The sequence below is a fragment of the Engystomops pustulosus genome, chromosome 8 (assembly GCF_040894005.1).
Source record: "Engystomops pustulosus chromosome 8, aEngPut4.maternal, whole genome shotgun sequence".
In the NCBI taxonomy this organism is placed as follows: domain Eukaryota; kingdom Metazoa; phylum Chordata; class Amphibia; order Anura; family Leptodactylidae; genus Engystomops; species Engystomops pustulosus.
The window spans coordinates 109,536,796-109,563,571 of NC_092418.1; the positions used below are offsets into that span (position 1 = coordinate 109,536,796).

The following is a 26,776-nucleotide window of genomic DNA, read 5'->3' on the forward strand; positions in this document are numbered from 1 at the left end:
TACAGAAAGATGGTGAGGGAGTACGTAGCTGACCATACCATCGTCCTAAATGATCACACAGCTCCCTACAACTACTGGGTTTCAAAGCTGGACATGTGGCACGAACTGGCGCTCTACGCCTTGGAGGTTCTTGCCTGCCCTGCCGCTAGCGTCTTGTCAGAGCGGGTTTTCAGTGCAGCTGGTGGCATCATCACCGATAAGCGTACACGCCTGTCGACTGACAGCGCTGACAGGCTGACGCTTATCAAGATGAATAAAGCATGGATTTCTCCTAATTTCAAATCTCCAGCAGGTGAAGGAAGCTCAACCTGAATAATTTATCCACTCCTCCTCCTCCTCATTTGCCTCCTTCTCCTCCTCTTTCTACAGTAAAGCAGAGGAAACTGGCTGTTTTTTGACAGGGCCCACTGGCTCTTGCTATAGTACTTTATGCATTTAATTTTTCTGGAGGGCGACCGACACGGTCCTCTGTTTTAAACAATTTTTGGGAGTGCCACATACAGGCACTCAATCTATTCCATTTTTCTGGAGGGCCACCTACCTGCTCCTCTGGTTTAAAAACTTTTTTGGACTGCCACATACAGGCACTCAATCTATTCCATTTTTCTGGAGGGCCACCTACCTGCTCCTCTGGTTTAAAAACTTTTTTGGACTGCCACATACAGGCACTCAATCTATTCCATTTTTCTGGAGGGCCACCTACCTGCTCCTCTGGTTTGAAAACTTTTTTGGACTGCCACATACAGGCACTCAATCTATTCCATTTTTCTGGAGGGCCACCTACCTGCTCCTCTGGTTTGAAAAATTTTTTGGACTGCCACATACAGGCACTATCCAAATTGAATTGTCTCCATAGCAGCCTCCACACGTTGTCTCCATTGCTACCTCCAAAAGTCGTCCATATAGCTGCCTCCATACATCGTCCCTTTATCAAACGAGGTTTGTCAGGCCGAAATTTGGGTTGTTTTCATGGATTCCACATCAAAGTTGTTAACTTTGTCGCCACCCTGCTGTGTTATCCACAAAATACACTGGCAAACTTTTACCATTTACGGATATTATTTCAGCGCTTCTTGCGCATCTGTTTACATTCCCCTCACCCGCCATATCCTAAACTTATAAGAACGCTACTACACTTGATCTTATACAAAAGGTTCTTAGAAGTGCTGTTTGGGGAGTAGCCTAGAGACAGGGGCTTGGATTGGCGAAAGCTCGCCTAGCAGCGGAGCGCCAGCTCCATGCGCATCAGCCGCTTCTTGCGCATCTGTTTACATTCCCCTCACCCGCCATATTCCAAACTTATAAGAACGCTACTACACTTAACTTGGTGCAGGCTGGGACCGAGTCTGACCCTGGGGCTGGTCATATACTGCCGACGCAGAGGATTGCGGGGCCTACCTCGGTCCAGGTCTCAAAGGCCTACTATACCTCCAAATCCTCCCACCCCTCCTCCACCTCCTCCTCCTCCGAATTACCATCCGTGGGCATGGCGCCATCAGTCGGTAGCTCTAGGCACAGCAGCAGTGCCGTTGCTAAGCGACAGCAAGCGGTGCTCAAACTGCTGAGCCTAGGTGATAAAAGGCACACCGCCCAAGAGCTATTGCAGGGCATTCCACATCAAACTTGTTAACTTTGTCGCCACCCTGCTGTGTAAGCCACAAAATATACTGGAAAACTTTTTTCATTTACGGATATTATTTCAGCGCTTCTTGCGCAGATGTTTACATTCCCCTCACCCGCCATATCCCAAACTTATAAGAACGCTACTACACTTGATCTTATCCGAAAGGTTCTTAGAAGTGCTGTTTGGGGAGTAGCCTAGAGACAGGGGCTTGGATTGGCGAAAGCTCGCCTGGCAGCGGAGCGCCAGCTCCATGCCAAGAACCAACTAACATAGTTTTAACTGCAGCACCTTTAATCTACTACTAGTTCACTGCCTCCATACATGGTCCCCTTATCAAACGAGCTGTGTCAGGCAGAATTTTGGGTTGTTTTCATGGCTTCCATGTTAACTTTGTCGCCACCCTGCTGTGTAATCCACAAAATATACTGGCAAACTTTTATCATGTACCAATATTATTTGAGCGCTTCTTGCTCACCTTCTTTGGTTCCTCTCTGACACCCATTGGTTTGAAGCCTGAGTCCATTTAGGGTATGTCGCCATGCCACTCTCTAGCCTGCTGCCGCTGCCTCTGCATGCCGTCCCCTATAGTGTCAGGGTCAATTATTGGATGTTTTAGATGCTATCTAGCTTCATTCTGTCACTCTGTCATGGCCATGCTGGTGCCCATAATTTTGGCATAATGGTGCGATTAGGCAGCCTCAGAGGCATCCATGCATGCTGCCCCTGCTGTTTCCTGTCCATTTCCGTGGTGTTTCCATCCTTTTCTGAGGTTCCCAGGTGTTTGGCCAAGCTTCCCTGTGCAGAGCCTTGGTCCCCTTGAAAAATGCTCGAGTCTCCCATTGACTTCAATGGGGCTCGTTATTCGAGACGAGCACTCGAGCATCGGGAAAAGTTTGTCTCGAATAACGAGTACCCGAGCATTTTAGTGCTCGCTCATCTCTAATAGTGATGTATATAAAGATAGTGATGTATATAAAGATAGTGATATATATATAGATAGTGATGTATATAGAGATAGTGATGTATATATAGAGATAGTGATGTATATAGAGATAGTGATGTATATATAGAGATAGTGATGTATATATATAGATAGGGATGTATGTAAAGATAGTGATGTATATATAGTGATGTATATATATAGATAGGGATGTATGTAAAGATAGTGATGTATATAAAGATAGTGATGTATATAAAGATAGTGATGTATATATAGATAGTGATGTATATAAAGATAGTGATGTATATATAGAGATAGTGATGTATATATAGAGATAGTGATGTATATAAAGATAGTGATGTATATAAAGATAGTGATGTATATATAGATAGTGATATATAGAGATAGTGATGTATATAGTGATGTATATATAGATAGTGATATATAGAGATAGTGATGTATATAGAGATAGTGATGTATATAAAGATAGTGATGTATATATAGATAGTGATGTATATAAAGATAGTGATGTATATATAGATAGTGATGTATATATAGATAGTGATATATAGAGATAGTGATGTATATATAGATAGTGATGTATATATAGATAGTGATATACACATATATACAAGGGCAGATTTTTTTGCGACTTTTTGGAGTGTTTTTTGAGACTTTTTTGGCTTAAGTATGTATTTGCCTCTTTTTTTTGAGACTTTTTTTGAGACTTTCTCAAAAGTTAACGGCACGTGGATCTTAGCCACTTACGTAATTTAACTCATTTAACTTAGTAATCCAGATGTTTTTCCTAATTTGTAACATGCTACTTTTTTGGAAATGTCTCAAAAAAGTCTCAAAAAAGCTCCTCGCCAGAGCAGGCGCAGTTAACAAAAAAAAAAATCAGACACATTTGAGAAATCAACTTTCTCCCTTTTTTTAGTTTATAGGTAAAAAAAAACTTCCCATGTGTTCGGCTCTGCACATGTTGTAGATTGTCATGTGCAAAATCTTCATCCAGTGGGGCAGATTTACTTACCCGGTCCATTCACGATCCAGCGGCGCGTTCTCTGCGGTGGATTCGGGTCCGGCCGGGATTCACTAAGGCAGTTCCTCCGACGTCCACCAGATGTCGCTGCTACGCTGAAGTCCGCTGAGGCCCGCCGGAGTTCACGATCCTATTCCTGGTGAAGGTAAGTGCGTGTCCCGCGGTTTTTCCGAATCCGTCGGGTTTTCGTTTGGCCACGCCCCCAATTTCCATTGCGTGCATGCCGGAAAAACAGAAAAATTTGGGTAACACGTTGGGAAAACGTGAATCGGGCCCTTAGTAAATGACCCCCAATATGTGCATTTTTTATATGCGATTTTAATGTACATTTTCCGCATGCAATTTTTTTTTCCCAACCGTTTTGACTGAGAATTCTGCATGGAAACCGCACATTTGATGCAGATTTTCACTCTCCCATAGGCTTTAATGGGGTTTTTTTTTTGTTATTTTGTAACTTCATGTTTATTTTTTACATAAACATTTTGTCATAAGCGTCAGGAGCGTCAGTCATGCAGCTGTTCTTAATGTTTTTTTAATATACATTTTTTAAATAGATTCTTTTAAACAGAAAAAAATGATAATAGCTTAACAATATAAACCATCATAATACGGGGTTGTTCACATTAACCCCTCCCCTGCCTGAACACATCCCGCAGGAGGGAGGTCCCCAGTGATTTCAGCCTCCATATAAGGCACTGACCTCATTGGGAAACAGCCAAATATAATGGCAACAGCCAATCACTGTCTTTTGCTGAAGGTGACTCCTCCCCCTGCTTTCAGGCAGCGTATCGCCCTCTATACGCACACAGTGATGCGTCATTGATATACAGTGTAAGGACACGTTGCTGAGCCCCACAAGTTCTACTTATAATGTTTGTGATAGAGGAGCAGTGACTGCGGCCGCACCATATACAGGGCACCCAGGGACAGGACGTCTCTATATACAAAGCTGTAACTGTATTATTATCATTAAAACATAAAATTATGGGCCACATTTATCACTTTTGTGCGCCTAAGTGTAGTAGTTGCGCCTAAAGCCTGGCGCACTGTTTTGCCTGAATTATCACAAGCTACAACCATCTGTGATAAGTATATTTTCTGCCTCTTATTAATCACTTTACTTTACAGTTTAGGCGCAGTTTAGGCGCAATGTTAGATTCGGGCAGTTACATGTGCTCCTGCTACAAGCTCCTCTCTGCTTCTCCCACAGCCCAGAATGAAGATAACACTCACAGCAGCACCCAGGTGTGTGACACCCTGCACCCAGTGACCTCCTCAGCAGCACCCAGGTGTGTGACACCCAGCACCCAGTGACCTCCTCAGCAGGGGCTTCTCCTGGAAGGGATCCCCCAGTGCTGGTCTCCTGCTGCACCCCTGTAATTCTGCACAATATCCCCCTCAGACACACTGGTGATACTGTGCAGAATTACATGGGGAACACTTGTCTGTAGTATCTGCAACATTCTGCAAAGTTCTCTTGTCTCTTGCTCTGAGCTGAGGCTTCTGCAGAATGTTTTGTAAATAGAAGGTGATGAACTGTAAATAGAGTCTGCAGCTCCTGTCTGCAGAGTATCTCATGTCTGTATTATCTGTACTAGTGTCTGCAGAGCATCTCATGTCGGTATTATATGTACTAGTGTCTGTAGTGTATATAATGTCTGTATTATCTGTTCTAGTGTCTGCAGTGTATGTAATGTCTGTATTATCTGTACTAGTGTCTGCAGTGTATGTAATGTCTGTATTATCTGTACTAGTGTCTGCAGTGTATGTAATGTCTGTATTATCTGTACTAGTATCTGCAGTGTATGTAATGTCTGTATTATCTGTACTAGTGTCTGCAGTGTATGTAATGTCTGTATTATCTGTACTAGTGTCTGTAGTGTATGTAATGTCTGTATTATCTGTACTAGTGTCTGCAGTGTATGTAATGTCTGTATTATCTGTACTGGTGTCTGCAGTGTATGTAATGTCTGTATTATATGTACTAGTATCTGCAGTGTATGTAGTGTCTGTATTATCTGTACTAGTGTCTGCAGTGTATGTAATGTCTGTATTATCTGTACTAGTGTCTGTAGTGTATGTAATGTCTGTATTATATGTACTAGTGTCTGCAGTGTATGTAGTGTCTGTATTATCTGTAGTAGTGTCTGCAGTGTATGTAATGTCTGTATTATCTGTACTAGTGTCTGCAGTGTATGTAATGTCTGTATTATCTGTACTAGTGTCTGTAGTGTATGTAATGTCTGTATTATCTGTACTAGTGTCTGTAGTGTATGTAATGTCTGTATTATATGTACTAGTGTCTGCAGTGTATGTAGTGTCTGTATTATATGTACTAGTGTCTGCAGTGTATGTAGTGTGTGTATAATCTGTACTAGTGTCTGCAGTGTATGTAGTGTGTGTATAATCTGTACTAGTGTCTGCAGTGTATGTAATGTCTGTATTATCTGTACTAGTGTCTGCAGTGTATGTAATGTCTGTATTATCTGTACTAGTGTCTGCAGTGTATGTAATGTCTGTATTATCTGTACTAGTATCTGCAGTGTATGTAATGTCTGTATTATCTGTACTAGTGTCTGCAGTGTATGTAATGTCTGTATTATCTGTACTAGTGTCTGTAGTGTATGTAATGTCTGTATTATCTGTACTAGTGTCTGCAGTGTATGTAATGTCTGTATTATCTGTACTGGTGTCTGCAGTGTATGTAATGTCTGTATTATATGTACTAGTATCTGCAGTGTATGTAGTGTCTGTATTATCTGTACTAGTGTCTGCAGTGTATGTAATGTCTGTATTATCTGTACTAGTGTCTGTAGTTTATGTAATGTCTGTATTATCTGTACTAGTGTCTGTAGTGTATGTAATGTCTGTATTATATGTACTAGTGTCTGCAGTGTATGTAGTGTCTGTATTATCTGTAGTAGTGTCTGCAGTGTATGTAATGTCTGTATTATCTGTACTAGTGTCTGCAGTGTATGTAATGTCTGTATTATCTGTACTAGTGTCTGCAGTGTATGTAATGTCTGTATTATCTGTACTAGTGTCTGTAGTGTATGTAATGTCTGTATTATATGTACTAGTGTCTGCAGTGTATGTAGTGTCTGTATTATATGTACTAGTGTCTGCAGTGTATGTAGTGTGTGTATAATCTGTACTAGTGTCTGCAGTGTATGTAATGTGTGTATTATCTGTACTTGTGTCTGCAGTGTATGTAATGTATCTATTATCTGTACTAGTGTCTGCAGTGTATGTAATGTGTGTATTATCTGTACTAGTGTCTGCAGTGTATGTAATGTATCTATTATCTGTACTAGTGTCTGCAGTGTATGTAATGTCTGTATTATCTGTACTAGTGTCTGCAGTGTATGTAATGTCTGTATTATCTGTACTAGTGTCTGCAGTGTATCTAATGTCTGTATTATCTGTACTAGTGTCTGCAGTGTATGTAGTGTCTGTATTATCTGTACTAGTGTCTGCAGTGTATGTAATGTCTGTATTATCTGTACTAGTGTCTGCAGTGTATGTAATGTGTGTATTATCTGTACTAGTGTCTGCGGTGTCTGTAGTGTCTGTATTATCTGTACTAGTGTCTGCAGTGTATGTAATGTGTGTATTATCTGTACTAGTGTCTGCAGTGTATGTAATGTCTGTATTATCTGTACTAGTGTCTGCAGTGTATGTAATGTCTGTACTATCTGTACTAGTGTCTGCAGTGTATGTAGTGTCTGTATTATCTGTACTAGTGTCTGCAGTGTATGTAATGTCTGTATTATATGTACTAGTGTCTGCAGTGTCTGTAATGTCTGTATTATCTGTACTAGTGTCTGTAGTGTATGTAATGTCTGTACTAGTGTCTGCAGTGTGTGGCTGAGTTTTGCTGCTAGAAATGATCTGTTCTGCAAAGGGGCTCAGTGCTTTCTTCTCAGTTAACGCCACCTTCGGGCTGGAGTGTTTTTGCGCCCGTTTTTGCGCCTAAATGAAAACGTTGCAAGTAATGAATATCATTAGGTGCAGCAAAACATCTGGATTGGTAAGATAGATGAGGGAAAGCTGCTTATTTTTGCTGTGCGGCTAGTTTGGCATTTAGTCGCGAAATTGGCGCAATAACGGTGCGCCTGAATGAAAAGGCGCAAAAACAACAGAAAAAACGAGTGATACATGGGGCCCCATATCCAATTTTCAGATTTTTATATAAAAATGAAAAATGAACTATTAGTCTGTAGAATGTTCCTAAATGGTAAATGATTGGATGTTGCCGGCAGAATGTCGTCGGCTGAAGCTGATTTATTGAATTTTTTTTCATTGAGACTTTTTACAAAAAGTCGCAAATATATATAAAAGTCTCAAAAGAAAATGCAGAGAAGGATCACATCTATCTAAGCAAATTTTGACATGAGACAAATATGGTGCAAAATAGAGACATTTTAGCCGCAAAAAAATGCACAAAATAGAACAACTTAAGATAAATCTGACCCTATGGGGCTCATTTACTAAGGGCCGAATCATGTTTTTTCCCCGGAAAATGACCGATTTGCGACTAATTCCGCCGGGTTTGGATTGTGTTGCATCGGCGCCGGCATGCACGCAACGGAAATCGGGGGGCATGGCCGTGGGAAAACGTGGCGGATTCGGGAAATCCGCTGTATTTTTTAAAAAAATGCGTCGCATGACACGCACTTACCTGCACCCGGTCCGGCTTCGTGAACTCCAGTGAACTCCGACAGACTTCAGCGCAGCAGCGATACCTGGTGGACATCGGGGGCACTGCCTTAGTCAATCGCCGGAAGACCCGAATCAGCATCGAAGAACGTGCCGCTGGATTGTGAATGGACCGGGTAAGTAAATGAGCCCCATCATTCATAACTTATTTATCTTTCTCTATTGTCATATGTGGACAGATAGAAGAATTTAGACCAGTCATTATTGCTGCACAATTCATGTAGTGAGAATCGGGCGCGTCCTGTAGTGTTTCTGTGGAGTCGTCTCGCTGCGTCTCTTCACCCTTCGGTTTCATGAGCCTTGGACTAGTAAATCTTGTGGGGGAGTAAAATGTTTATGTGCCGGGAGACTAATTAGCCGCTCGCTATACGGTTATTTATCCTGGTTTAATGCAATCGTTAAAGGTTTACAGAACGTAGCCTTCAAAGAAATGCAGCCGCGTAAAATGGCACGGGCCGCGCCGTATGTTCTGGTGAATACATTGTAACCTTCTCAAATGTTAATGATGACGCCACCATGAAATTGTTGCTTTTTGTACGAAAAAATGCTCTTCTAAAAGCTGCGCCGAGCAGGAGAGACGTGGGATTGTATTTCTGAGTCTGAATTAAGGAGATCTCTTTTTGTAGAAGGTAATGGGGCTCATTTACTAAGGTCTTTGCGCCAGTTTTCTGTCGGACTTTACACGTTCTGTCTAGGAAACACTAATAATTTGACCAAAAAGTGATGTAACACTTACAAAGAATAAATGTAAAAAATTACCATCTTTATTAGTAGCATACAAATAATCAAGACACACAATGGGTGAACTACAATGGGTTAAAAGCCATGTGTGGTACAATAAATAATTATATCCATATATATGGGTAGGTAATAAATTTGTCATATAGCATAGCCCCAGGTAAACATGCATAAGACAATGGGGTTAAAATAGATGCACAGATAATCCTGCAGAAAAGAATGACAAAAGGAAAGTGAAAAACAAATACCATACCAAATCAGATCACACATGGGAAGTTGCCCCGACACGTGTTTCGCTATGAGCGCTTTATCAAGGGGCACTCCCCTTGATAAAGCGCTCATAGCGAAACACGTGTCGGGGCAACTTCCCATGTGTGATCTGATTTGGTATGGTATTTGTTTTTCACTTTCCTTTTGTCATTCTTTTCTGCAGGATTATCTGTGCATCTATTTTAACCCCATTGTCTTATGCATGTTTACCTGGGGCTATGCTATATGACAAATTTATTACCTACCCATATATATGGATATAATTATTTATTGTACCACACATGGCTTTTAACCCATTGTAGTTCACCCATTGTGTGTCTTGATTATTTGTATGCTACTAATAAAGATGGTAATTTTTTACATTTATTCTTTGTAAGTGTTACATCACTTTTTGGTCAAATTATTAGTGTTTTGTATTGGGACCCGAGTGTGGCCGACAGTATTGTCCACATATATCAGGTCTATCAAATTCTGTTGACGTTCTGTCTAGGGCAAACTGCTTGTACTCCACAGGTATTTATGAAGCGTCTGCGCCACATTTGTGTCGTACGCAAGCATTTTGTATCTCGGCTGCACTATCCTTGATGCAACACAAATTTCTGCACTGAAGGGGGGCGCTCCGGTGCTCAGTCGGAACTTCTTCCACATTTGTCATGCAGTGTCAGACAGAATAGCGTCACACGCCCCATGTTAAAGGTGCACCAAAAAAAAATTTGATGCACTCTGTCGGGGAAGAGCAGAGGGAGCAGATTCATGGAGAACGAGCACCAGAAATCCTGACTCTGGCGCCCCCTGCACACTATACAGGTAACTGCACATAGTACACACTGCACTGTTCTTAGTAAATGGGCCCCTGTGTGTTATAAGTATTGACCAAACAAAACTGTAGACAGTGGGGCAGATTTACTCACCCGGTCCCGTCGCGATCCTGCGGCATGTTGTCCGACGCTGATTCGGGTCAAGCGCGATTCACCAACATCATGCGCCCGAGTTCCTGCATCCGTCGCTTCTTTTGCGCCCAGGTCCGCCGGAGTTCACCTGCTTCTTCCTGGTCCATGTAAGTGCATGTCTTGCAACAAATTTCCTATTTTAAATTCCATGGTTTGTCCGAATCCGTTGGGTTGTCCGACGACCACGGCCCCCAATTTCTGTCACGTGCAAGCCGGCGCCAATGCGACACAATCCAATCGCGTGTGCCAAAGTCCTGGGCAATTCGGCGCAAAATGGAAATCGTCGGGAAACCCGATGAAAATGCATCTGATGGACCCTTAGTAAATGAGCCCCAGTGTTCGGAATTGTCCCTGGAGTGATGTGTAATCATATGTGTTTTATATGTCTTGGCAGCTTCAGGACTGTGAAATATGGACTTACATTCCAGGACTGTAGCTGGACTTCACTTCAGGAGTGTCCTCACACTGTTGAGCTCTTAGCTCTCTCTAAAGAACTGCTCCACAGCCCCCACCACTTCCCCTGCATCTAGACAATAAATGGCTTAAGGGGCTTTGACGCTGCTCTATGCAGAGTGCTAAGAGAACAGCTGTGTGAGGATACATTTTTAAGTCACATGGATAATCTACTGTGCTCTGATTTCTCTTCAATGCTCTGCTCCACTGCCATCTTATGCCTATGTTTCGGGTAAAGCGAAGGCAGAATTCTGTTTGGATAACACTTGGAGCCAAGAGGAGGAACAGTGGAGGAGAGCTAAAAGCACAGCAGTGTGAGGACATGCCCCCCCGGTAACTATTATAAAGTTACATTCAAAGAGTATAAATCCTTATTTCTCAGTCCTGCTGCTAACAACACACAGAAACATATACAAAGATCAGGAGAGACAATACCTATCACTGTGTACCCTCAGCACTGTCAAAGCTACTGGTACATTCCCTTGTACAGTTCTTGGCCGAGTTTCTTACAACTTTGCTTTGTGCTGCTCTCACCTTGTTCCTCATGGAAATGTTAAGTCTGGTGTTTCTACAGAAGAGTACAGCACCACCAGAGGGAGCTAAGGAGCATTCTGCATACTCTGTATTCATAATAATACCCTGAGCTCCCTCTAGTGGCAACTTCTGGGATACATAATTTATCTAACATTCTGCATACTCTGTATTCATAATAATACCCTTAGCTCCCTCTAGTGGCAACTCCTGGCATACATAATTTATCTAAATCTTCTTCCATGTAGGGAAATGTGAACTCTGCATCAGAAAAACTAGAACACTGACTGTTGTAAAGATCTATCAGACAATTCTTAAGTATGTATCATTAAACTTTTTAATTTTTTGCAGTCCGGACCTTCCCTTTACGGAGCAGGAGTAAAGATAAAGCAAAAGTTCTGTACTGATGCAAGAGGAGGCCAGACTTGAAGTGACACCTTGACATTTACCAGCATCTTATCTCCTCCAGATGCTGGTAAGGAGGCAGTGAGAAGCGGTATAATTACACATAAAGTACCGCCATCCCTTGGTGCGTGCCTTTTATATTCCTTGGAGTGCAATTAACTTGCATAATAATGATGGCATCCACTTGTAATTCCCAAGGGGCTTGTATCTGTGTACTACACTCACCCAGACCCCGGCTATCAAACGCTACATGGAGAGATCTGTCTCCTGATCGCGCACAGACCATCTAAACATGAAAAAAAACCCTCAAAGAATAAAAAAACCTCCATAAAGGCTGAAGAGCAGATGAAAGTCTCATAACAGGAAAACAGAAATAAAAGGACAAACCTTGCGGGGGTGGACTAGGAGCATACTCGTCTCCACATCAAGTCCATGAAGCTGAATTTGGGATTCGACAGCGTACTGCAAGACACAAGTCATTCTTGTTTAAAACCAAAGCAGCAGAATAAAGAATTTAAAAAAAATAGAAAACAATTACAATATTTATAACCTTACACTTGTTATCTTCTTCTTTGGTTATACTTTGTTGCATGTTACAATAACAACTGAGAAATGGATAAAGAGGTACATCCACAATATCAGTCCCATCTACCTCCTCCACCTGTTCTGTACCTGACTGTAAGATTATTGGTGTCAGCTGCTACCTCTCTGGTCTATTCTGTGTAAGATAACTGGCTGCATTAGGAGCCTCCACCATGTATTCCGTCATCAGTGTAAGATAACTGGCTGCAGCAGGAGTCTCCTCCATGTATTCCGTCATCAGTGTAAGATAACTGGCTGCATTAGGAGCCTCCACCATGTATTCCGTCATCAGTGTAAGATAACTGGCTGCAGGAGGAGCCTCCACCATGTATTCCGTCATCAGTGTAAGATAACTGGCTGCAGGAGGAGCCTCCACCATGTATTCCGTCATCAGTGTAAGATAACTGGCTGCAGGAGGAGCCTCCACCATGTATTTCATCATCAGTGTAAGATAACTGGCTGCAGGAGGAGCCTCCACCATGTATTCCGTCATCAGTGTAAGATAACTGGCTGCAGGAGGAGCCTCCACCATGTATTTCATCATCAGTGTACGATAACTGGCTGCAGGAGGAGCCTCCACCATGTATTCCGTCATCAGTGTAGGATAACTGGCTGCATTAGGAGCCTCCACCATGTATTCTGTCATCAGTGTAAGATATCTGGCTGCAGCAGGAGCCTCCTCCATGTATTCCGTCATCAGTGTAAGATAACTGGCTGCAGGAGGAGCCTCCACCATGTATTCCGTCATCAGTGTAAGATAACTGGCTGCATTAGGAGCCTTAACCATTTATTCTGTCTGTAGTGTAGGATAACTGGCTGCAGCAGGAGCCTCTACCATCTATTCAGTCTGCAGTGTAAGATAATTGGCTGCAGCAGGAGCCTCCACCATGTATTCCATCATCAGTGTAAGATAACTGGCTGCAGCAGGAGCCTCCTCCATGTATTCCGTCATCAGTGTAAGATAACTGGCTGCATTAGGAGCCTCAACCATCTATTCTGTCTGTAGTGTAGGATAACTGGCTGCAGCAGGAGCCTCCACCATGTATTCCATCATCAGTGTACGATAACTGGCTGCAGGAGGAGCCTCAACCATCTATTCTGTCTGCAGTGTAGGATAACTGTCTGCAGCAAGAGCCTTCTCCATGTATTCTGTCTGTAGTGTAAGATAACTGGCTGCAGCAGGAGCCTCCACCATGTATTCCATCATCAGTGTAAGATAACTGGCTGCATTAGGAGCCTCAACCATCTATTCTGTCTGTAGTGTAGGATAACTGTCTGCATCAGAAGCCCACCCCTCTATTCTGTCTGTAGTGTAGGATAACCGGATGCAGCAGCAGTCTCTTCCATGTATTCTGTCTTTAGTGTAAGATAACTGACTTCAGTGGAAGCTTTTCCCATCTATTCTATCTGCATTGTAAGGAGGTTCTGCATCAGGAAGAACCTTTCTGCTCTATGCAATGTGCAGTGTAGGATAACACTGCTGTGCTCTTAGTTCTCTCCGGCAATTATTCAGTGCTGATGGGGGGCTGCAGATAAGTTAATTACAGAGGTTTAAGAGCACAGCAGTGTGAGGTCACACTCCCATTTTCACTAAATTCCTGAAAAATAATTCAATTTTACACAGTCCTGCTGCCACTAACAACATACAGAAAGGTATGATTGTTTTTTGGACAATTTGAAGTTATGTCTACACTTCAGACACTTTCCCTTTAATGGGATTCAGGTGCTACTACAGAAAGTAGAGCCAGCGGTGCAGGTGAGTTGAGCCGCTTGCCTCAGGCAGCACCACCTGCAACAAGATGGGTGGCAGCACAGTCACCTGATACAAACTGATCCAAACAATTAAAAATAATTGCTCTTCCCATTCAATGTCCGCATTGGCAAAAGACACTCCAAAGAGCACCCACTAACTAAAAAATCAACCTCATATATAATTACAGGATAGGGAAAGAGGAGGCACCGTTCTATAACTTGACTCCGGCAGCAGAGTTTAGGTTCACCCCTGAGGAAAGGCAATCTCCTAGACACCGGGGATCTGCTTCCATAGCATTGGCTTCCCTTCTTATAAATGTGGTACAATGATAATGAAATGGCTCTGTATATATTGACCCAGTCTACACAGTAAAGCTAAAAACAGGAAAGTTCTGCAGCTATTGTGACAAATGTAGTTGCATAAAAATAGACCAGCGCTACCCAGATACAGCCTCCTTTATGTAGCATAAGACCCCTGCTGGTGGTCCTCATAGTGCCTTCACCTGTGAGCCACTGGGGCAGATTTACTTACCCGGTCCATTCGCGATCCAGCGGCGCGTTCTCTGTGCTGGATTCGGGTCCGGACAGGATTTAATAAGGTAGTTCCTCCTCCATCCACCAGGTGGCGCTGCTGCGCTGAAAAGCATTTGAAAAGCATTCACCGAGGCCGGCTGAGTGCAGGTAAGCGCGTCCCGAGCGACACATTTTCCGTTTTTAAATGCAGCGTTTTTTCCGAATCCGTCGTGTTTTCGTTCGGCCACGCCCCTGATTTCCGTCGCGTGCATGCCGGCGCCGATGCGCCACAATCCGATCGCGTGCGCCAAAATCCCGGGGCAATTCAGGTACAATCGGCGCAAATCGGAAATATTCGGGTAACACGTCGGGAAAACGCGAATTGGGCCCTTAGTAAATGACCCCCATTGTCTTGCTGCATTATCTCTGCACAGGACATTGTGAACTCGCACGCCCTGTAACATTTACTAAAAACATCACAAGGAATAGGGAGCCGTGCAGGACCCGTGGGGGTCTCAGGTGCCAATGGCTGTGAGGGACGTCAGAAATCTATGGGCAAATCCCATTCTGTTGTGTAATGCGGGGTCTTCTATTGAGCTGGAATAAATGGACCCCTATAGAAACCTGGGAGGGGGGAGGGGGGGGGCTGTGATAGAAAGACGATTATCACCCCGGAAAATACTCCAAAAATGTCCATTAAGGGCTAATTAGTCGAGAGGCTCCTTACATGGTCTGAAGGAAAGGCTTTAGCTTCCAGGAGGATCTTGTGGCGAGTCTTTGTTGGTTTGTAAAAGGATAACTAGAAAAAAGACAAACACATGAATGGAGCATTATACAAGAGCCTGCGCCCAGCAACCAGAGCAATGCATTCATTATACAGCACCAGAACAATCCCCGCAACACTCCACACCGGACTAGTCCTTTAACCGTTCATGTGCCGATTACCTTCTGCAGAATGTTTATGTTTGTATCATGTCAAAGTAATAATATTAATAATAATAACTAAATACTATTAGTATTATGATTATTAGTATTATTATTAATATTTTATTATTTTTATTTTTACTATTTTTATTATAATTTTTATTATTATTATTTTTATTATTGTTATTATTTTTTTTTAATTCCTATTTTTATTTTTATTACTATTATTATTATTATTTTTATTCCTATTTTTATTTTTATTACTTTTATTATAATTTTTTTTTTTTAATTCCTATTTTTATTTTTATTACTATTATTATTATTATTATTATTATTATTATTATTATTATTTTTATTCCTATTTTTATTTTTACTATTATTATTATTTTTACAATCCTGGAATACAAATCCATACTACACAGTCCTGCTGCTACTAACAACATACACAACGACATGATTACACATCCTTCCAAGTACAACGCCTAGTGAGGAAATCTTTCATAGTGTAATATTGTTACTTAAAGGGAACCTGTCACCAGGGACCTCATTTTCTCTAAAGACAGGCTACAGAAGCCCATTACAGCTGCAGTGCAAATATGTCTTTCTGCTTTCTCTAAGCATTTACATTACAATATAATTGTGTGTTATAACTTACCTTGCACCCTGACAGAATCCTCTGTGTAGTCCCAGGGGTTGGGCTTTGGTTTGGATGCATTTCAAAAAACATGTGACTTGTCTGTGCTCCAGACTCCTCAGCTGCTGTACAGATCCTCCCTCCTGCTCCTTCACAAAGTTCAGAGCCTGGTGAGCTGACATCAGTGGGGGGAGGGAGGAGCTGTACAGGAGCATAAAGGTGGGGGCTGAGAGCTGAGCAGTCTGCAGCACAGACAACTCACGTGTTGTTTTTTTTTAAATGCATCCAAACCAAAGCCCAACCCCTGGGACTACACAGAGGATTATATCAGGGTGCAAGGTAAGTTGCAATGCAGCTGTATTAGGCTTCTATAACCTGTCTATAGTAAAATTAAGGTCCCTTTAAGAAGTAGAGACAACGTGATATTTTAACAGCTCAGGACAAGAATACCTGTCCTAATTAGTGGGCTGTTGCCGTATTAGGACGAGCATGTTTCTAGGTATTATAGAACCAAAGACTCATTTCAAGCAAATATGACTCTTCTCTGCTCACTGTCACAAGACTTTGGAGGAGATATTTTATAGGTAAAAGGGGTGAGATTTTCACGGGGAAATTGTACAAAGGACATTTCAAACCTGACCTGAGGGAACTGCTAGTTTGATAGGAACATCTAGTGACAGGTTCCCTATAACGTGGCCAGTTTTGGTTCAGCATGTAGAATGGATGACTCTGTATGAACTATAAGTAACCCGGAGTGTAAGCTAAACGCCTTCAGAGAAAAACTTGCTGTGGTATTGAAAATCTGAATCGCAGCCTCTTAGGAGAAAGGCTGGAGATGATTTTTGTTCCACATCCACTTTATGATTTACAGGGAAACAATCTCCTGAAAGGGAAAGTAATGTTGTTCCTTGTGTGAAGGAAGAATCTGCAATGGAAAGTAGACGAGCCGAGACTCGGAGAAAGGACTCACCATCAGAAGATGCAAATTAACGGTGAGTCCATTCATTAGCGCCACCTCCCCCGCTTCGGCACCTGCAAAATAACATGAACCCAAATCTCAGCAATTTCTTTCTTGTCCAATAATTCCTATAAATATAGAAAAAAAAAAAAAAAAAAACCTCACGACTTTTCATAATCGGGAAGGAAAAAAAGTAAACACAATCTGACGCTTCCTCCCCGAATGAAAGCGAGAGTCTATTTACTCCTCTCGTTGGGCGATCGGGGGTAATGACATAACGTGATTGTGGCGTCTCAAGGTGAACGAGAAGCCGATTTATCATTATTTTCCGGTTGGATTCATGCAAATTGCATTTTTTTCAGACTCAACAGAAGAAAATTAAATATTTGGCCAATAAGCTAAAAAAAAGCATAAACAAAGCTTTTACTATAACGATACTTCATACTAGGGCGTATACTATACAGCCGTTCGGTGAAGTTGCATCTAGTAAACTATAATTATTAAAGGAAACCGACCACCACGGATCTACCTATAAAGGTAGGTCCGGTGGCAGGTTCCTCTAATGTAGAGTAGTAGAGCCCTTTTTAGGGCTAATTCTTCTGTGGCCCATAACATATTATAACTTTTAATTCCCCTAATATTCAAATTTCCTAAAGAGGCTACTGGGGCGTGGCATAGTCGGATCTACTCCACGCCCCAGTAGCTTCTTTGATCCAGACATCTTCAGCGTGCACTCTTCTGTGAAGCTGGCATTCTGCGCATGCGCAGTAACTCTAGCTTTAGAGCCGAGACCGCGCAGCAGGGAGACTGCGTTCTGCGCATGTGCAGAACCCAGCTTCACAGACGAGTGCAGAGCTCCTGGTAGATGTGCGCTGAAGATGCATTGGTAGGTGGAACGCAAGAGCATACTGGGGTGTGGTCTAGCCACGCAGTGAAGCTTCGGCTACGGAGTAGAAGTGTGAAAGATCACATAGTACGTAGTCGTTTGCCCGCATTAGAGAATAACTGGCTCAATAGAATGGTTCCTGTAGGAAATTTTTGCTGCGGGCACTGCAAGTACTGTCAGCAAAATCTTAAAACCAAATTTGTATGTATGGGAGGAGTTAATGTCCCGATACGCCAATTTTTCTCATGTAAGTCACAATTCGTTGTTTATGCTATCCTTTGCCCGTGTGGCCACTTTTATATAGGGAAGACGATCAGACCCCTGCATGTGAGATTCAGTGAACACTGTCACTCGATAAAAAGCGGAAAAGGTGCACCAAGGTTAATTGAGCATGTTAACAAATTCCATGGGGGGGATACGCGGGTCCTCCGTTTTGGAGGCATAGAACATGTCCCAATCCCTCCTAACGGCGGTGATCGCCACAGAATGCTACTAAGAAAAGAAGCGCGTTGGATCATTAAGACCAACGCGATGGGCCCGTTAGGGCTTAATGATAAGAACGATATGGGGGTTTTTCTCTAGAGTTCGAAGGATATGCAGTGGCTAGCATTCTGAATAGATGGTTTTCTTTCTCCTGTTTCAAACCGTCTAAAGAAGGGTTAACGAAGCTAGCAGTTTGGCCTCGCTAAAATGTTCTCTGTACTTTTGCTGCACATAAATAAGCTAGCGTCCGATGTGAGCTATAAGGAGTAGTCTTTCCGTTTTTAATTGTTTTTAGACTTGCACGTGTGTAAATAATCACCTTTGTATGTTTCATTTTTGACGACGAATTATATGAATACGTCATTTCCGCTACGAAACATAGCGTCTATGGTTGCTGGGCTACCGGAGCAGTGACGCCCCCGCCGGCTCAATTAATAGCCAGGTGGGGACGCCGTTTCTCCGGAGGCTAGAGAAAGCGCCAGACGGCGCGAAACGGCTGTCGCCTTTGTCTGTACCCCTGCTCCCCTCTCTACCCCATGTTGGCACATTAGCCGAATGTACTTTTATCTTGCATGAAATAAAGAAGACAACATTTTCCGGGTGAGTGCCGCTGTTTTCTGTTTTTTCTATTTTTGCTAAAGTCTATGCTCTTGTATGCTGAGCACCACCCGTTTTTGTCTCCTATTAAGTCATCTCTAAACCAGCGATTGCTCTGGGAGGAATTGGACAGTGCCCCTTTCTATTCACATCTCTATCTTTGAGTCGAAGCTTCGGCTACGCCACACCCCAGTTGCCTCTTTGGGAAATTTAAATATAGGGAGAATTAACATTTATAAAAGTTATGGACCGTAAAAGATAAAGGGCTATACTACTATACATTAGAGGAATCCTTTAAAAAAATATATATATATTTATAAAAATTTCCCTATTTTTCCCTTTCTTCGAATGAACTGGAGGTGAAAGGGTTAATAAAAAGAATAATAATACAGGCGGTCCCCTACTTAAGAACACCTGACTTACAGACAACCCCTAGTTACAAACAGACCTCTGGATATTGGTAATTTATTGTACTTTAGTCCCAGGCTACAATAATCAGCTGTAACAGTTATCACAGGTGTCTGTAATGAAGCTTTAGTGTTACTCCTGGTTCTTATGAGAATCCAACATTTTTAAAATCCAATTGTCACAGAGACCAAAAAAGTTCTGGCTGGGGTTACAAAGATAAAATATACAGTTCCAACTTACATACAAACTCAACTTAAGAACAAACCTGCAGACCCTATCTTGTATGTAACCCGGGGACTGCCTGTACTAATAATAATGATGATAATAATAATAATAAAAATAATAATAATTCCTTTATATAAAACAATGACCCCAGTATTGTGCGTCTAAAGTTGTTATTCGCAGGTAATGTGAAAAACTTGCGCATGCCTGCGCCGCCCAGCGCAGGTTAAAGAGGCTGGCAGTAGGACCGCCCCCCCGGCATGAATAAATTATATGATGGCGGAGTCTGGTGGGGCTCTGCAGAGCACTACAGGCTAATTTGCATATGTAGTAAATTTATTCTTCACAGAAATGCGGCCATGGAAAGTTATAAGAAATAAAGCTTGCTACACGCAGGGGCGGGGAGGTAAGTCATAATCACCTACCGTCGAGTAATCTGTGGTTCCCACAGCACTATGGTAACACAGTTTTTATCTTAAAAATCCATAGTAGAAAACTGTATAAAATCATCTTTTAAAAATGGCCTGGCACCCAGCCAGAAGTCTCAGAAAGCCAACGACTCCCTCATTCCCCCTCCCCTCCAGTTTGAACTCCCCAATAATCGGCAGATGCCATGAATGCGCAGCGCACCAGTGATGGACACCAACCCCCCCCCCCCCTCCCCCGCCGCTAACTACACGTGGTTCTATATGGATCTGCACTATGAACTGTTTTTATATACAAACTGTGTAGGCAGCAGTTATTAGGTTTTATGATGAAAATCTGATGACGGGTTCCCTTCAAGTTCATTTATTCTGTCACCAGAATATTCCTTCCCATATCACCTAATCCATATGCAAATGAGCAGAAATTAGTCAACTTTTGAAAAAAATAGTTAACTTTTCTCAACTTTGAATCATGCCCCATTTCTCTTGACTGACAAACTGAAAACTCTTGCATGTGCATCTATCTTTTCCTCCATCCCTTCAAGCTGTCATGTGCAGTAAGACAATTAATGCTAAGATTAAAGGGAACCTGTCAACAGGTTTTACTCTACTAAACTCCCAGCCCCCACAGGTAGGGCAAGAAATATCCTTTCTAGAATCCCCTCTTTTATGTGAAATCTCAGCAATTTACCTATAACAATCTCTCCCAGAGTCAGGCAAATATGACTCTTCTCGCCACATTTGCACATGAGATGAGTCAAGTTTAGTGGTTGAAGGGAAAGTTTCACTTCAGATGCCTCTCTTCTCTTCTATAGTATGCTGCTGGTGTCATAGTAAAGGTAATAATCTCATCTTTCAGATCAAATCAAGCCTATGATTTTGGGAGCTACAGAACCAGAGATCCAGGCCTTTATCTTCAGCTCTGTAGCTCAGAACCTTAAGCCTGATTGGATCTCATAAATGAGATTCTTATCTTTAACATGACACCATTTTCTAGGTGCCATGGGACAGAACATAGGGGCTTCTAAAATGACACTTTCCCTCCTGCAACCACTAAACTTGACTCATTTTATGTGAAAATAGGATGAGAAGAGTCATATTTGCCTGACTTTGGAGGAGATTCTTTAACTCAATTCTTATGACAATTTCCTTTTAACCAGTTAAAAGCCAAGTTAATCGTTGCTCTATGGACTCAACAATGGGGGTCATTTACATACCTGGTCCAGTCGCGATCCAGCGGCGCGTTGTCCGACGAGGATTCGGGTCTGCCGGGATTCACTAAGGTCGTGCACCCGATATCCACTAGGTGTCGCTGCTGCGCCGAGGTCCGCCGGAATTCACCTTCTCCGTCTCGGTGTATGTGAGTGCTATTCTTGCGACACAAATTTTTTTTTTTTAAATTCGACGGTTTTTCCGAATCTGTCGGGTTTTCTGATGGCCACGCCCCCGTTATCTGTTGCATGAAAGCCGGCGCCAATGCGTCACAATCCGATCGTGTGCGCCAAAATCCCTGGGCAATTCAGCACAAATTGGAAATATTCGGGAACCCAACGAAAATGCGTGATTCGGACCCTTAGTAAATGAGCCCCAAAGTGCAATGTGTCAATGATGAACATACAATATATCGGGGGCCACAGAAGACGCCGCTTGTCCTTATTCCGTATGAGACTAATGTCACCTAAGGACTTTGCGGAGATGTTCGGCTCGCGCTCTGATCTTTGCTCGTGTTGTTTTTCGGTTATACGGGAAGCTCGGCTAATATATTCAGGACTCGGGCATTTTTAATGCTTTGACAATACTGGAAAGGGCAGGCGGGAGATTAATATCCCCTCATAATAAGGGCAGATGGATGGGGGCACACTAGGACATTATTAAAGCAAAGAAAGTTTAAAAATTTCATAGGGGGTTCATAAACTTTAGTAAGATGGATTAACATGGAGGGGCGCGGGTAACGCACTGTGTGTAGTAATGGCGCTGCTGGCATCATGTGGGTAATGTGTCCCCTCGTATATCCGCTCTGGGGGTCCCGGAGGTTATATCATTGTCTCTATAGTATATTGGCTGTTTTCTACATTGCTACATTCACACATTGATTACTTTAATGCGCAACATTATTTCCCTTCTCATGAAAAGCCAAAATGTATGAAAGACCTACTTTATTTTTACAAGAAGCTGATTGTTTAGTAGACAGTGTCTTACCTGCAGGCAGCATGTTATAGAGCAGGACGAGACAGGAGATTGTACATAGTGTCCTATCTGCAGGCAGCATGTTATAGAGCAGGAAGATCTGAGCAGATTGTACATAGTGTCCTATCTGCAGGCAGCATATTATATAGCAGGAGGAGCTCATCAGATTGTACATAGTGTCTTATCTGCAGGAAGCATGTTATAGAGCAGGGGGAGCTGAGCAGATTGTACATAGTGTCCTATCTGCAGGCAGCATGTTATAGAGCAGGAGGAGCTGATCAGATTGTACATAGTGTCTTATCTGCAGGAAGCATGTTATAGAGCAGGAGGAGCTGAGCAGATTGTACATAGTGTCCTATCTGCAGGCAGCATGTTATAGAGCAGGAGGAGCTGAGCAGATTGTACATAGTGTCCTATCTGCAGGCAGCATGTTATAGAGCAGGGGGAGCTGAGCAGATTGTACATAGTGTCCAGTCTGCAGGCAGCATGTTGTAGAGCAGGAGGAGCTGAACAGATTGTACATAGTGTCCTATCTGCAGGCAGCATGTTATAGAGCAGGGGGAGCTGAGAAGATTGTACATAGTGTCCTATCTGCAGGCTGCATGTTATATAGCAGGAGGAGCTGAGCAGATTGTACATAATGTCCTATCTGCAGGCATCATGTTATAGAGCAGGGGGAGCTGAGCAGATTGTACATAGTGTCCAGTCTGCAGGCAGCATGTTGTAGAGCAGGAGGAGCTGAGCAGATTGTACATAGTGTCCTATCTGAAAGCAGCATGTTGTAGAGCAGAAGGAGCTGGGGAGATTGTACATAGTGTCCTATCTGCAGGCAGTATGTTATAGAGCAGGAGGAGCTGAGCAGATTGTACATAGTGTCCTATCTGAAGGCAGCATGTTGTAGAGCAGAAGGAGCTGGGGAGATTGTACATAGTGTCCTATCTGCAGGTAAGAAGTAGAAGTCTCTCAACTCAAAGGAATAGGGTAAGAATGTATAAAACACTAACTCAAAGTCCCAAAAAGATAAAATGCCAGTAAGATTTGTAGGAGGGACTGCCTGTGCTTCAGTGGAACCAGCAGGAGGCGCTATTCTATCGTTATCCCCGGAATATCTGGGGACAGAAACTTTTTTAATACAGTTAAACACAATAAAACATTTATAACTCTGATCATTATTAGTCTATAACCTATTTTCTTAACCTGACGGATTTGGAAAAACCACGGAATTTTAAAAAAACACGGGTCGCAAGATCAGCACTTACATGCACCGGGACGAAGAAGGTGAACTCCGGCGGACCTCGGCACTGCAGCGACACCTGCTGGATATCGGGCGCACGGACCTCAGTGAATCCCGGCAGAACCCAATTCCACGTTGGACAACGCGCCGCGGGATCGCGTCTGGACCGGGTAAGTAAATGTGCCCCAATATATAGATCTGTCCGCAATCCAGACTCCAGTCCACAGACATTTGTTGCCTTCCTTACAATGTGATGATCAAGTCAATGATTTTTGACATATGATTAAATCTATTCAAACTTCTAACTAAACGGTGAAATTGCTGTGGACGGGCGCGAGGAGGATCCGATCTCCCCGAGATGATTAATAAGAGACGAGCGATACAGAACTAATAATGGCTGGAGCGGGGAGCCGGCTTTACACAGCGCCCTATAAATCAGCCGCCACCATGTTAATGAATAGTGGGCCAATCATTCTAATTTAAATGCACTTTGCCTTTTGCATATATACTTCATCACTTTGCCTCTCTCTGTCGTAACCACTTTTTGCTGAATCAGCTCGTTGCGGCATTGAACCAGCAGGTTCTGTGATGACTATTTCCCAAAGTTAAATTCAGCACTTCACTCCCATCTTCCAAACTCTACCCTGTCTATTAGAATCAGGCTCAAAACTTGACAAAGCTTGCTGTAATCTGTAGGATAACCTGGTAAAACCTGTTCTGTGTATCCTGCAGCGCCTCTACAGGATAGATGAAGCATTGCAGGTATCTTCTGCAAAGAAATGACTCAAAATCAACACTTTGAAGTGTAACTGTAAAGCTATAGTAGCTTTACCAAATTATTATATGTGATTCCCCCTTCAATGCCTACTATGTGCTGCTTGTCCATTTCTTTACAAAGTTCTGGTATTTTCTGATCTGAAAGTGTTTGAGGAAAATCTTTCCAGAGTTAAAGTGGGTGGAGACTAATGTCTGTCAGTCTATGCCCTCAGGCTGAGGCCAGTTAGCTTGCCCACAGATCCCATGATGCCTTGTGTTCTCTTCCTAAGTAATTTAGCATTAAATCCATTTAGTTTTCCACAAGTAGATCCACTGATCACTGCACAGTGTACATACACTGTGATGGTAACAGCCCGGCAGCTTCCATCAGATGGAGGAGCAGGGAACATGTAATAAGTGTTATAAATCCTTAGTACATGAAGTCTATAGCCTGTGCTGAGTAAGCACTAAGGATTTATAGCTTATTTCCATAGAGCTGATACTGCCAATGACAAGGTGGGGGAGGGGAGCAGCATGAGGTGCAGAGAGAGACAGAGAAAGTTCTGTAGGATCACAAACTGGAATGGAGGAACAGATAGGGAACAGAGGAGATCTTGTACCTCACTATTCTGTGCAGAAGACATCTGTATCCACAGTACTGAACACATCCTGCTCTGCTACATACACAGAGAGATCTCATATCACATGTCCTCCTCCTCTGTGAGCTCTTCTCTTCCCATGAAACTAACAGATAAACAAATCTTTAGACTCCAGGCCTCGTCAGCAAATGGAAAAAAAGCAGCCATTGCAACAATCAGGTAATCTGAGGCAGATATCAAGAAAACTGCTGAATATAGGTAACAAAGATAATAGGCAAAGTTGTTTTACATCCCAAGAGCTATTGATTTGTGAAAAAAACCCAAAAACTTTACAGTTACTCTTTGACTCTTTGATCTAAATCTTTTCTGTCTCTTAGATTGAGGCTGAAAATAAAAACTTGCTGTAATTTGTGAAGAAACCTGAACAGCAGGTGGTATTTTTCCTGCAGTGCCACCGAAGGACAGGTGAAGCATTACACATAGTAGCCCCAACCAATAAGTTTACCCCTTTGACCTAATTCTTTCAACTTCTTTTAGAATGAAGCTTAAAAATTTGTAAAACTTACTGTAATCTGTAAGTGAACCAAGTGACTATTTTTCTGTAGTGCCTCTAGAGCAGTGTTCCACAACCACCGGTACATGGCCCAAGACCGGACCATGGAACACCTGGTTCCGGTCCATTTCCAATCTCTGAAAAATGTTTTTTTTTTTTAAATACGCACCTTCCCTGCAGCTGTCTTCTCTTCCTTTACTTAAATTCCACACTAAGGCACGGATCTATTGACAGTGAGCATCATGATTTCATCACACTGTGTCTACCGACAGTAGAAGCATGCATTAAGTGTAGGAAGAGAAGACTGCTGCAAGGGAATGAGTAAGGTGAGTATTTTTTGTTTTTGACAGTTTGCCTGGGAAAGGTGACGCTGGAATCAGAGGGTGGAGCAGCTGCAGGAAAGGAGACATGGGAGGGGGACATGCTGCAGGAGGGGGTTCTTCTTCAGGAGGTGAGACAAATTAAACTGGGCACGCAGGGAGTTATGATGGGGCATGCAAACGCACATTTTTGGCTATGAAACTATGACACCATAATATTTATGGTCATAGCCAGAATCTTGGTTGGGGACAAGTGCTCTAGAGGACAGATGTGGTATTACAGATATTTCTGGCTGTCTCATCCACTGTGAGAAACACACTTGGCTATTCTGTACACAGCACCCATGAAGAACTATTTATCTTTTCTGCTTCAGACTTCCAATGCACCGTTTTTTAGTCTAATCCTAAATTTGTAACACTCTTCTATCTGTCCTTTCAGGACCATCTACCATCTACAGGTTACTAAAACTGGTCCAGGTACAGCGAATTATACGTGATTATCATTTCAGACTACAAAGTGTCTGTTTGCAGTCTGTAACCATGGCGATGTGTTCAAACAAGTCATCTGCATCTTTAATCTCATCAACCTTCCTACAGTTTTTTTATGTTAAATATTATGAAAATAAAGTTAGTTCTCTGCAAATAATTCATACATTAATGTAAAAAAAGTAGAGACTCCCTCGAAATGGTAGAATTCCCCAGTTTTGTTATATTGCTGCATGTGTTTTCCGCCAGCAGCTCGCTCACAGCCAATGTTCCTTGTTATCTGCACTAATTTATCCCCATGTAATTTGGAAGCAGCACTGGATTTGAATGAAGAATTACTTTTTGGAAGAATGTGTGAGCTTGTATAGTTTTTGACAATTATTAGAGTTAATAAACAGGTTCATGATTAGGGATGAGTGGACCCATTCAAGTTCGAGCAAAACCGGACCAAACTTTCAGGTTGACTCTTGAAAATGTTGTGCTGACTTATGTATATGACTTCATAGTCCAGAGCTCTGTTTTCTGATTTAAACCTGTGAATCTACTGCAGAGAAGAACCAGCACATTGGGGCACATTTACTT

General features: G+C 42.5%; 1 protein-coding gene across 2 annotated transcripts in view; it reads right to left on the bottom strand.

Moving 5' to 3' along the window:
* The window catches only part of KYNU (kynureninase), a 107,255-nt gene that overhangs the window by 63,188 nt on the left and 17,291 nt on the right, over positions 1-26,776 (bottom strand). For both annotated transcript variants that reach the window (XM_072122221.1, XM_072122222.1), the window contains exons 5-7: positions 17,051-17,112; positions 15,250-15,321; positions 12,063-12,137 (exon numbers count right to left, since the gene is read on the bottom strand). In XM_072122221.1, coding sequence (XP_071978322.1) covers positions 12,063-12,137; positions 15,250-15,321; positions 17,051-17,112 — 209 coding nt within the window. The remainder of the gene's footprint in view (positions 1-12,062; positions 12,138-15,249; positions 15,322-17,050; positions 17,113-26,776) is intronic.